Source organism: Denticeps clupeoides, chromosome 8 (assembly GCF_900700375.1).
Source record: "Denticeps clupeoides chromosome 8, fDenClu1.1, whole genome shotgun sequence".
Classification (NCBI taxonomy): Eukaryota; Metazoa; Chordata; class Actinopteri; order Clupeiformes; family Denticipitidae; genus Denticeps; species Denticeps clupeoides.
Window position 1 is genome coordinate 20,250,041 of NC_041714.1, and position 13,131 is coordinate 20,263,171.

Below are 13,131 nucleotides of genomic sequence, written 5' to 3' on the forward strand. Positions count from 1 at the left end.
GTTTCTTCTTTTTGCTGGGGAATCAGCAGCCCTGGTCCCAGATTTTGGTGAGAACACCTGCTCTCCGGTAGGTTGGAGAAAAATGTTGAGTTGCCCATTCTTCTTCATGGGGCAGTGGTGACCTAGTGGGTCAGGAAGTGGACCCGTAATCGGAATAAAGAGCCTCCACTGAGTTGCCACTGAACAAGGTACCGTCACCACACACTGAGCCCATTGATCAGTGATGGGTTAAATGCAGAGGACACATTTCGTTGAACCACCTCATGGTACACATGGTGGTCCTTCCTGTGTCATGGTGCATTGATATGGTTGGTAAATGTTGGTCATCGGTAGCAATACAGGGTTCCTGTGGGTCCTAGATGGTGATTCTAGATGGTGATTTTTGCCTAATCTGATTTCAGAACTGACAAACACACACCTCGACCAAAGCGTTCACACACTCACCCAAAATGGCCACCACCTCGTCATCCTGGATGACCTCCAGGGAGCCGGACACCACAAAGCAGAGGCTGTCGACGCTCTCGCCCGCATGGTAGATCAGGTCGCCCGGAGCGCAGTGGATGGTCTGGAACTCCATGGCCAGGGCCCGCAGGCAGCCGTCACTGGCCAGTCGGAAGGCCGGGTGCTCCTTAAACACTTTCCTGTTCAGGTGGACACAGATGTCCGCGCGCATGTCCTTGGGACAGATCTGCAACACCTGAGAAGAAAGGGGTGGAGAGAAGAGAAGGGAAGACAGAGTGTGTGTTGGGAGAAAATGAAAGGCTCTGGATGCATATTTGATGGGATTAGCTCGGCTCTGTCTCATGAGCTCGCTCCTCAGCAACCTCAGCCCCACCCGCACCACCAAAGCATCCTTTAGTCGGCTCGAGCCCCGGCTAGGAAGCAGTTGTCACGGTAACGTAGAGAGAAAATCTTGAAAGGCGCGAATGACTCAGTGCTGAGTGGGTAGGTCAGTGGGGGGGTGAGAGGGTTTGGGTCGGGGGTGAGCTGACTGAAAGAACGATAAAAGCCTGCTATTACGCACCCAGCCCCGCCTCCTAATCAGTACAGGTATCTCTTGCAACCAAGTTCAAGTTGAGCTTTATTGTCATTCCGGGTACATTCGCGAGACGGCGCATAGTGAAGCGAAACGAGTTTTCTCTGTAAACAGGTGCTACATGTAGCATTTAAACAAAGTTCCACAATGACGTAAAGTGTCCACAAGTGTCGAGCACAAAAAAGCCCTATAAAACAAGTGAAATGTATAATGAATAATGTGGCAAGAAGAAATATAACAGAAATATGTTCTGAACATTAGGTATGTTCGCTGTCCTTCAGGCTTTCTGTCGTGATTGTGCCTTGCCTCAGTGTAGCTGTTAAATATGCAAGTTTTGGGGGGGGGGGAAAACAGACATTTAAAATGGAGAGAAGTGAAGGATGTTTGTGTTCCACAGCCGTCTTTTCAAAAGTTTTCTTGTCTGTTTCAAATATGATATCAGAGGCATCCCATCCAGAGGACATGACAACTGGCCCTTCAGTTGACGCTCTGGACAGCCCTGACAAACACAAAGCCAGTCCCCATACAGTCTCTCCAACAAGGCTGGTAAAATTGGCAACTTACTGCGTATTTTCGTGAAGGCACATATTTTTGGAAAAATGACACAAAAATCTTTCACGTAATGTCACAACAAATACTGGTGGCAGTTTTTATTTCCCAACACTGCTGTCACCTTTGCATCAATAATGGCACCCATGAATAAGAGAAATCAGTACCATTTAGGGCAACCAGACACGTTGAAGTCCAGAAATAGCATCCGGCTGGGTTTTTGAACTGCCTAATCTTTAGTCAAGTCATGGGCATCTCTCAAGAATTTGTTTTTTTTGAGAAAAAACACGCTAAAAAATCACCTTCAAAAAAATCTAATTGTAGGGGACAGGCTATAACTTGCAACGTTCAGAAAGATAGTATAGACAGTTATTAAACATGGTTTACAGTATGCTGTACCTTCTCTGTATCGATGCCTCTGGACATGGACCAGGTGGACGCGATATAGTCCATGACACGTTCGCTCAGGCCTTTAGGCACCTGGTAGAGCTTCAGGAAGTCCCTCACACTGTTGAGCATCTCATGGTACCTGTTGGTGTTGGCGTACATCTGCTGGAAGATGGTGGTCACGTTACCAAAGATGGTGGCATACAGGAGAGCTAGTGGAAAGAAAGAGAAGCCAAAATCCAAATCAGATCATTCAGAGTTCAAACTATGACAACAGGAAGTAATGCGAAGTGACATAGAGCCAAACCTCAAGGTGACAGAAGCACATAGTGCACAAACAAAACTAAATGTGATTTAATGGGTTGTGTTGTCTGTTTTTAATTGACTTATGACTTTTCCATACTAAATAGGACTAGAAGTGAGCTTAAAATTGAAGTAAATGTAAATGTAAGTCATCCAGCATCCCATTCTCCTTAATATCACTCCAGTTTCTACAATTGCATTACCAGTTGCCCATGAGGTGTCTGAATGAATGAATGGACACATCACTGGTGGCAGAATATGAACAGGTCCTCAAAATTCCCGATATGTACCTCTCAGTTGTTTTATTGGGTACTGGGTATGCCAGGTGTAACACTCTGTCCATGTCAGTCCACTCAACAACAACATCAACATTTATTTCTTATATAGCCCAAAATCACATACAGTATGTCTCAATGGGCTTTGACAGGCCCTACAGTTGACACCCCCCACACTTGACCCTTCTGCACACAAGGAAAAACTCCACACGAAAAAACTCTAGGAGAGAGAAAAAAAGAAAGGAAGAAACCTTGGGAAGGAGTGATACAGAGAGGGACCCCCTTCCAGGGTAGAGTGAGCCTGCAAACAGTGTCAGTGCAGGGTTGGATATGATATAATAATAAGTCCTACGGTTGTAGGGTTGGAGAAGTCCAGGATGTATTAAGTGTCATGGTCTAGATAAGGTGTCCGTAATGATGTTACTGGTCCATTTGAAGATCCCTGGAGCTGTAGTTGTAATGGTGGTGGTGGCTGTGGTGACCCTCTGGTTTGTTTCATAACTGGGTTTTTCACATGAGCATCATGCAAATTGTACTCAGATTTAGGCTAAGTGGTCAGAATGAACGCGCACCAAGTGTCAGAGCATGAGAGAGGATATAAAAAATGTCAAAGTATCTCAGCTCCAACCACTTGAACTGGGCAGCTGACAGCTGCAGACAGCCCTTCAGGGGCTGTTTCATTTCTCATCTGCACTAGCAATGAGAATGAGAGACACAGACAGACACTCAGAATGCAGGACTGAGGATGCATCAGTAGAGCAGTTCAGAAAAAGGCGAAGAGAAGTGATTACAATGGAGAACAGAAGGAAATAGAAAATGTTCAATTATAACGCAATTATTACACATTTCAGGGAGAGTAAATCTGCCATGCTCACAGAAGCCCAGAACTACCACACCTGGAAAAGGTGTGGTATTGAGACAATGACACTTTCATAATTAATTTGTATAATCTGCCATTAAAAAGTCAAATAATCAACCTGAATACATGCATAAATAGTAAAATGTCATTATTTATACAATCAGGGGAGTCAGACTTTCCTGGTATGCACAAGGACATCCTAAGTCACATGCATATACATCCACTTAACTGCATAACAGTGCGGTCAATAACGGGGTAGAACTTCAAAAAATTCCACTACTGCAGCTTGCAGTTAATACTGTCAGCCAAGCAGAAAGGCCAACCAACCACTATACAAAGGCCAATATTCTCACGGTATTCATGAAAACCAGGCCACTGTGTGGTCAATAAATACATAAATAAACTATAAATTCTGTGGAAGAGCAGTGTTTTACGACGTTATTGAACATAACTGATCTCAGAATGTTTGTTTCTCTTGTATAGTTCTCACTGTCTATGAACAGATGGCACAAAGCTGCTTGAAATGTGCCTCTAAATATCCCGCATCATTTCACCATTCACCAAGGCACCGTCATTGGCCGCATGGTATTGTCACGGTAATTATCACATCGTTTGTATTAATAAGTCACACAGCAAAATTGGTCTTGGGACTGCCCGCCATGGCCAGTTGCACGGGCAACGAGTCCAGCGAGAGTTATGGTACTTATACTTGTGTGTGAGTGTATATCTGTACCTGTGTATTCCATAGTAGGTAACCGGCGAAATAACCGTAATGTAAAAATGTTAACCTGAACCGCCAACCATCTCAGTGGAGCTCAGTGGAGACCCAAGCTACACCCCTGCACGCCCTCTCAGATCTGCAAATGAAATGAGACTGAAAATTCCCTCTTCACGGGGTCTCCGATCCCAATCGACTCTGTTCTCCTTTGTTGTCCCTGGCTGGTGGAACAACTTGCCCTGCTCCATTCCACTAGCCGAGACCACCACCACCTTTAAGAAGCAGTTAAAACCCACTTGTTCAAAAAGTATTTCAGACAAATCTAACACTTACACATGCACATGCGTACACACTGCACAAAATAAAAAAAAAAAATAAAAAAAATTTTCTTCGTCTAGCACTTAACAATTTCCGAGCATGTTCTTTTTCTGACAAGTTGAGCCTTGTCAGGACTCTTTATTAGTTTTGTAAACTCAAAATCTATAGAAATCGAACGAGAACTGCTGGTGTCTTCCTCCTGTAAGTAAAGTAATGTAAAGTAAAGTAAAGATTTGATGCATTCTTGACTGTCAGAGGGCCGACATGACACATGAGCATGTGGTGAAATTACAGAGGAAGCCCTCACTGGTGAGGATACATAGACACACCCTGGGAGGGTCAGGAACACAAAACACTTTGAGGTGACAGTCGCCGAAAGCTGCCATCTCAATCTCAGTCTCCCAGAACGTCACTCTGAGGAAAGTGACAACCATTAGGGGCAGAGGTCAGAAGTTAAGTCTATAAATGGCCCGAAAATGGAATAAAATCGGTCAGGAGCACGGACACACGCTGCTACTGTAATGTTACCTCAGCCACGTACTTATAAAAAGTAGTAATTGCTAGATAATTAACAGATTATTACCAAATCCATCAAGCTGACACACTGAGTCGGTTTTATTGAGGGGCTGGTGTTCATGCACACTGATCTGATTATGTTGAGATGAAGTGTGAAGAAGGTTGGCTCAGAGGACAGACACTTGACCTTTATAAAAAAAAAAAACATTATTAACTGTTCTGTCAGCGGTTTAATGAGTGCTGCAGCGAAACGGTAATAAATCTCTCACGTCTCATATGTCCAACACGGCCGAGCAAACCAACCAGAAAGGCCGATTAAGAACTGATCACATGGAAAGGCTGAATTGGAAAATATTCTCCATATTGCCCAGGAGAACTGTGTCTTAGACAGAAAAATAATTTAAAATGTTATAAGTTCTATACACTACCAGTATAGAATTTGGACGCACCTAATTTATGGGTTTTGCACTTTTCACATTATGAACTATGAAATAACGCGCGCAAGGTTACGTAATAAGCAAAATGTTGAAGATTTGCATCTCTCCAAATCAGGAGCTTTTACTGTAATGGCAGAATTTCGCTCTCTTGTCTTCTCTCCACCAACTTTAGTTGAACAACTGGGACTTATTATTCACTCGTGTTAATGAGCATCTCATCAAGCTGCTTTTGATGATAACGATAGTGAACAAAGAACGTAAAAAGAGGGGAAGAAAAACGGTTCATCAAACATTCTTCACTTTCTCCCGATACAACAAATATTAAATATGTTTCTAGCACTGGATTCTTCAAAATGGCTTCATCTTAGTCTCCATAACCGCCGCAGAGTAGGGGCGTCCAAACGTCTGACTGGAAGAGCATAATGAAAGGTGCACAGTTCATACTTCAAGTGACTCGGTGACCCTCTCGTGAAAGTTCTAGCAAGCACCTTTGGCCACGTCCACACACAGTCATTGGTGATGGCCAATAATCTGTCACGCTTTCCTCCAAAATGTTCAGTGACCGCAAAACCAGGCAATAAAAGAAAACAAAAGAAGATCGATTTGTGGCGTGATTTTGTTTGCTCACAGCACACTCCTCTCACTTAAAAGATCCTCCTTCATTCTTCATTTGCATTTGCATCTGCTCGGGGTGAAATGTGCCTTTTGATGTCATTTCTCCTTTTCACCACTGGCCACATTATAGAGCGCTCTGAGCATTTTTTTTTTTAAGATGCAAGATGAAAAACGTTCCTAGACGGAGTTCACGTGCCTGCAGAGGCGCACCCCGAGGACCCAACACATGGAATCGGGGCCCACGTGACTGCGGCAAACTCATCAGCAGGTTTCGAACGCCGGAAGCGATCGTGATGTTGGGCTCCATAAGACCCTGCGCCGCGATTGCGCGCTAATACCGCCGGGGAAGAAAGTGCTGCTGGGTAAAAAAGCTCTCAGCTGCAGCCAACTAGTGCAGCGGAGAGGTGCGTGAGTCCCAAAGCGAGTCCCCGGGTACTTGTCATGTGTTTTTCCTCTTCCTCCCCCCCAGTTCGTGAAAGCGATGCTCCGTCATATAAATGTCTTTTATGCTGGTACGTCGCATGCAGTGTCCACTGTAAATATTGTAAATTATGTTAGTAATGTTTTGTGTTTTGTTGAATGCCTAGTTTGGGCTCAGCTAACCGCGTGTAATATGTCGTGTGTGTAATGGGTTTTATGTAGTGAAGGGAGCAGGGGTGTTCACCAGGGCCTCGCCGTTCATTTTTTGCATTTATTTGTAACATGTATGTACATTTTAGGTTGTATATTTTAGAACTAGCATCCTGGGGCGGCGCCGGGCCTAACTCGGGTGCTCGTGCAGTTGGCCTCTGACCTCGGGGAGCGTTCGCCTCTGACTGAACACTTCCATTTTAGACGTATGTTAGAAAATATGCTGAGATGTGCTGCGCGTGGCTGACCCTCTCTCAGTCAGATATCACATCTGTTACAACAGACTGGGGTGCCGAGCTCTCGCCCCCATTTCTATTTATTCACGCTGCTCACTCTCCCGCTATGCCCAGTTAAATCAGACACGGCAAGAAAATAGCATCTATCCGATCCTTTCGCCCAATACATGCTGCTGAACTGGGAGCTTCTTTTCTTCTCTGCTCGGTCTACCCCACAATTTAGAAGAGATTTGGTCGCCAGATTCACACTTCAGCATAAACCCTATAATGGAAATTCCTGGATTTACTCAGTTAGTCCATGGCACACACAGATCGATCCGGCCACTCCGCCCAGGCGCTTTTGCTCAGTCTCAATCTGCTGTGTGTGGATTGTGCGGTCAAACCTGCGCTTGACTAGTCAGTGACTCAATCTCACGGATTATTTCAGGTTCCGCGCCTCCAATCCAGATTCATTTGATGGGATTAAGGCGTTCACATGATTGCATCTGCACCCAAGGGTTACATGTGTGGAATTTCGCAGGTTCGGTTCTGCGCGATGATATTAACCTGCAAAAAAAATAAACCCTCCCAATATCTTATGGCAAAGTGTTGAGACAGTTAGTAGCGCAGATCCAGATAAGTTCCTTAAATTCGCTGCTGGTATAATTAATTACAGTCCAGACAGGGCTGTGTGTGAGTGGGATGTGGGGTAATTAGCATTAAGAAAGGGGCAGGGTTTTCACAGCAGGGTTCGCTTCCTTCGTTCAGCTTTAATGAGAAGAACGTCAACTGAAAACAGTGCTTGACGAAGCAATATTCACCGTCATTGGGGGCGATTCTCCTGCAAAGAGACTGAATGACCTGCGCGTGTCCTTCATTAGTCCCCTCTAAATGTTGCTTAATTACGATGGAGTGCTCTTAGAGTGGATTAGAGTCTGATTGTGTAAATGCAACATGACCTTCCAGTGGATTTGTGCGTATATGTGTGTGTGTGTCTGTCTGAGACAGAGGAAAGCTGGAAAGTGAGAGGGATTAGGGCTGAACGATATATTGAAATCGAACCGAAATCGCGATTTTGCAGCCCCAGACTCTCTCCAAGTTTTTTTCAAAACTTTGAAAACTAATAACTAATAAAAATTCAAATGTAAAACATTTCACCTCAGACTAGAGGCTTTTACAGGCTGGGATATCTGAAATACGGAAGCAACACACCAAGTTACACGAGACGTGATTCAGCAAAGAGCAAAATGGCTGAAAACAGGGCAGCGAAATTCATGAATTTGTATGTTAATAAACTGTAATAATATCTGTGTTGTCTTCTGTTCAGTGCAATTTTAGGAAAAAACATATTGCCCAGCTCTATCTGATACTGACATTATCCCTGTATCATTTCTCATTCCACACAAGGCCAAGGTAAACAACAAGAAGTCCTTCTAACTAATTTATTGTGAATAGTTACTAACTTTGGTCCTGTAAACAGCGGTTTGTGAAGAAGAACCCTCCTTTGACTTTGAACTGTTGAAGATGGATATAACCTTTGACCTTTGGCTGACCTTTCATTATTAGCCTTGTCATATTTGCTTTGAGCGTGTGAGGTCGCCTTCGTGGCATCCAAGAACAAGCTGTCTGAGCTGTTTCAAGGGGACGCTAATACAGCCAAGATTTATTCTGAAAATATGTGGCAAAAAAAGAACCAACGTTTTTTTTCACACCTCAGCAATGGACAGACGCGGGTGCTGTGGATGGACGTGAGAGTTCATTTCACGGACCAGATAAAATCTGTTTTTAGAGACGTGAACTTCGCAGCTTCTCCGTGATCCTGCTGTGGTGCGGAGAAACGGCCTCATCACGCCCGTCGGCGTGGGCGGCTCCTCCTTTCTGTAACCAACCTCCCGACTGCGTTGTTTAATTCCCGGTGACGAGAGGGTCGAGCTATTTAAATCCACGCTCGCTACTGTATAACTGAGCCGGCAGCGTCCAAACTCAATTTACCAGGGCACAGATAAATCTCTCTCGCTGGCAAACAAACTAAATATACGGCAAGTTTCTGGCACACACAAGCGCCGCGGTATTAATTTATCCAGCCTTGGTGCAGGCAGGACGTCTATAAGAAGACTGACAAGGTCCAGACACAATTTAACCGTGCAGGATTAACGGGATCCGGTGTGTTCACTGTTCGCTATCATGATGCAACCTATTTTTCCAGCACCGCTACACGTTTGCCTGCCAACATGACCAGAAGGCAATTAAAAACAGTGCAGTTTATAATTAGGCTCAGACCATCGTGTACGGAAGGCCGGGAGGGATTCCGTGACAATTTTTTAATGCATTACGAAAAACAGCCTAAATGCAAGGTTGTAAAATCCGGAAGGTCGGTCTGAATTGTTTCTGCATATATGCTGTTGGACGCGGAAGGCCGTGAAACCGACACCCCATCAGAAGCTCTCCTTCCAGAGTGGCCGGAGGAATATGTGACAGAATATTTAATCATCCCATAGGCCGGCTTCCATTTGAACCTGCAGAGCAGACACCTCAAAGGGGCAGAGTTTTTGCACTGCGCTGTTTCAGCCTCCATCCATTGCATTAATCACGAGTGCATTTTTTGACTCTGACAAGTGCTGACGTCTCACGAGGAACCCTAATTTATTCAACGCGAGGAGCCGAGGTATGCATTCTGCACACCGCAATTGTGGCATCAGTCAAAATAAAACCAAATTGCATAATCCGCCTGTCCATCTAACTCGTCCCTCACTTGGAATTCATAAATGACCCTTAATTATGGCTACATGCTACATTATTCGCCCCAGAGCCAGAGTCACGTGTGCCGTGTGCAGGCCCGGTCACGTAACACACGAGAGATAGGAATATAAAGGGAGGATTAAATACGAGCGGCGCTTCTAAGTGATTTTTCTCTTTTTTTCCCCCATTTTTCTGTTATCTTACAGCAGCTAATCTCCAGGGAGCTTTTTTCAATTTTCTGAGGTACGGAGATTCCGTACTGTGTGCAATGTGGTCTGGGCCGAGCTCCATGTCCCAGGAGTTCCTGCAGCATCTGAGTACTGTACTCGTTAATGCATATTAAAGCGGAGAGCCGCAGACTTCAAAACAAATGGCGCAGCCGCATGAATAACGGATGAGGGCCTTTTTGTGTTTCTGTCTCCTGAAAGCCACCACGGGGGCTTCTGCAGCGCTCCCACAACTTCAAACGCAGGTTCACACCCACCCAAAACACACACCGTCCTGTTTACTTTTGGAAAAGTTCATTAAAGCCTCAATGCGCTCAGGTCAGTCTCCTTTGAACCAGAAAACGAGGTGTGTAATTTTGGCAAATTATCGGTTGTGTCAGGGCCTGCCCACTAGATCAAATTTTCTTTAGCCATGGCTTCTATGCATTTATGTCACTAAAAAGATTTTATAAGAGAAATCGAAGTAAACGAGACTGCAAAGTCGAATCCGTACAGTGTGAAAGTGAAAACTCCCCAACCCAATGCCCAGGGTACCAGTTACCATGGTGACAAAGCAGGCGTTCAGTCTCCCCACAGCTCGCAGTATCCCAAGGCAGCCAGTGGAAACGATCGAGCTCGTACGGTAAGCAGAGCCACCGCCACGTTCTCATATAACCAACTTCGAGCATTTCACAGCTTGACTGGAGCTTTAATGCATAGCTGGAATCCATATCCATGCATTCCAGAGTAATAACCCTGATGGACTGGCACCCTGTTTTTCCTCGTGTTCCAATTGGCTCAATTCTCCCCATAACCTGAAGATGGATGTGCTTTGGAAAATTGGATGGATCATTCTGACTGAACACAACTCGTAGACCTTGGTGGCCTCGATTTGGCGTAATTAACTCTCGTCGTTGGCTCTCGTTGCCAACAACGTACTCTGGCCGCGTTTTCGCCAGACCAATCGACAACCCTTAATTGACCAGGGGGCAGACTAACTACATCAGCCAGGAGAGTGAAGTGATTGATTTCTCCCGATGCGTTGGACTTCCTTCCATGCACTTCGTACCGGAGTAGGTTCAGTCCTAGGCATGAGTACTGGTTTATTGTCGTTGTAAAGGACACTGACACTGGACATTAATGCCGCTGTGAGCGTCCGCTGACTCGGTTAGAGTCCTGTTCCCACAAGAAATGCCGCTGATGACAATTTTTACTTGGAAAACTTATATAGACAAATCCAAAAAGCGTGTGATGTTTTCCTGCAACGTTAACCTGTGGGTGCCCCAGCCTGAAATCTGTGGTGCTTGGCCACGCCCTATGGGGCCGACACTCCCACCCCATGAACTTTTGAGCCATTGTGTTCACGTGTGACTTGCCAATTGGGACCAGCAGTGTTCGCACAGTTGTAAGCCTGCCTGAAGCCTGCCTGGCAGCTGATGCTTTAACTTGTGACGTGGTGTCTGACTTGTTTTTCCAGCACATTCCACAGACGCACGGTTGGGTTGACATCTGGAAGCGCCTTTGGCGGTCAACGTCCGGTCCTCTGCCAAACCCCACTGTACGTTTCCAGCAATCCGAGCTACAATACCTCTACTCTTGGATCAAGCTACGCGGGTCGGATTTTGCTCTCCATGCACATCGGTGAATCTTGGCCACTCGAGATTACCCTGCCAAAAGCCACACTTTCCGAGACTCGCCATTACAATTCGGCTCTGTCAAAGTGGCGCCTGTCCTTTCAGCTGGTCATTTCCGCTGCTTCAAATGTACGAACTAGAAGGACACGTGAGCTAATGCTGATTTTGTGCTCTTGCAGAATATCTTTCGTTACAGATTGGGATCAATTTCCATTCCAGTGTTTGGCATGAATAATGTTTCTTCACTGACAGCTTCATTTGCATCGTTATCCCAATACCAACTGTATTAAATGTATTAAAATGAATTCGATATTAGATGTTGCATTTCTGTAAACAAACTCTCCATCTTCGACTGGGCCGGTCCTTCCAGTAGCAACGTCACCCAGAAATAAATGGAGAGAAATTGTCCCTTTCCAATAACGCATGCAGGATGCACACAATCTCAAAATAATTCAGAAGAAACACTCCTGTTATTGAATGTGGGGGGTGGTGACTCGACACAACGAGTGCTAACTGCATTTAGGGTGGGTAGTAGCCTAGTGGGTAACACACTCGCCAGAAGGCCCGGGTTCAAATCCCGCTTACTACCATCGTGTCCCTGAGCAAGACACTTAACCCTGAGTGTCTCCAGGGGGGGACTGTCCCTGTAACTACTGATTGTAAGTCGCTCTGGATAAGGGCGTGTGGTATATGCCGTAAATGTAAACAGCATGCAAAAAATAAAATAGGACCCGGGCGAGTTCCAGGATGTAAAATGGCCCCCAGTGAAGTGAGGAAGACCCGGGTCAGGCTCGAACCCAGGGAGGGTTCTCTGGCAGAATTCTCATTTGGGCCCGGCGCGATTTGCATTCCTTAATATGTCTTGATCTAACACGCCGCAGCGTGCAGCCCGAGCGCCACAACGTCAAGTCATTACGGGGAGAACGACCTCATCAAACACTCTGACAACGCTGCCGTGAGACAACAACACGACTGACTCCATTACACCCGGGGTCTTATCAAACATCCAGCCTCGCCCGCCGTCCTGCTCTGTCCTCCCCCTTTCATCAGGACAGAGATGGTCCCTCTCCAACTCTTTACACGTGAAGTGGCGCAACAAGTCGTCCTGTGTGCGCTTGTGTGCAACGATGTACGTTGCGGCTCTGGATCGTAGCCGCACCGGACCAGTAATGAGCTAATGTGCTCGGATCGATCTCGCCCTCAAATCCATTGAGGCTGAAATGTGACCTCTAACCCCTGGGCTGGGTTGATCTGCTCAGCCTATTGGATTGCTGCATTAGGGAAATATATTGCGAGGCACGATGTCACTGACTCACAGCCATGATTTAACATAGCTGAGTTAAACCCCCCCTGTGGAATCTGATTAATATTGAGTTAGGGCTATAAGCGCAGCAAAAGTAGCTCCTACTGGCCTTGTAAAACTGTATTAAAGTCTTAATTCTCTGCTCACTTAAATCCAAATTCTGCAGCATTTGCAGTCAGAGAGTCCCATTACCATTACTCACCGAGACCAATTACCACACTTTGCCACATGTGCTGTGCTTCTGGGGGAAGGACAAGAGAGTGAGTAGCACTAAACTAAAGCTAGAACATTGGTATGAATGAATGAAACCATCAAGTTGCCACTGAGATCCCCTTGCTCATGGTACCGTCCCCACACACTCCTCCCCGGGTGCCTTTCATGTCTGACTACT

General features: G+C 45.6%; 1 protein-coding gene across 5 annotated transcripts in view; it reads right to left on the reverse strand.

Annotated features, from left to right (window-relative positions):
* kcnh1a (potassium voltage-gated channel, subfamily H (eag-related), member 1a) overlaps window positions 1-13,131 on the reverse strand; it is a 56,765-nt gene that overhangs the window by 26,585 nt on the left and 17,049 nt on the right. For all 5 annotated transcript variants that reach the window (XM_028988462.1, XM_028988463.1, XM_028988461.1 and 2 more), the window contains 2 exons: window positions 1,985-2,184; window positions 445-697 (listed from right to left, as the gene is read on the reverse strand). In XM_028988462.1, coding sequence (XP_028844295.1) covers window positions 445-697; window positions 1,985-2,184 — 453 coding nt within the window. The remainder of the gene's footprint in view (window positions 1-444; window positions 698-1,984; window positions 2,185-13,131) is intronic.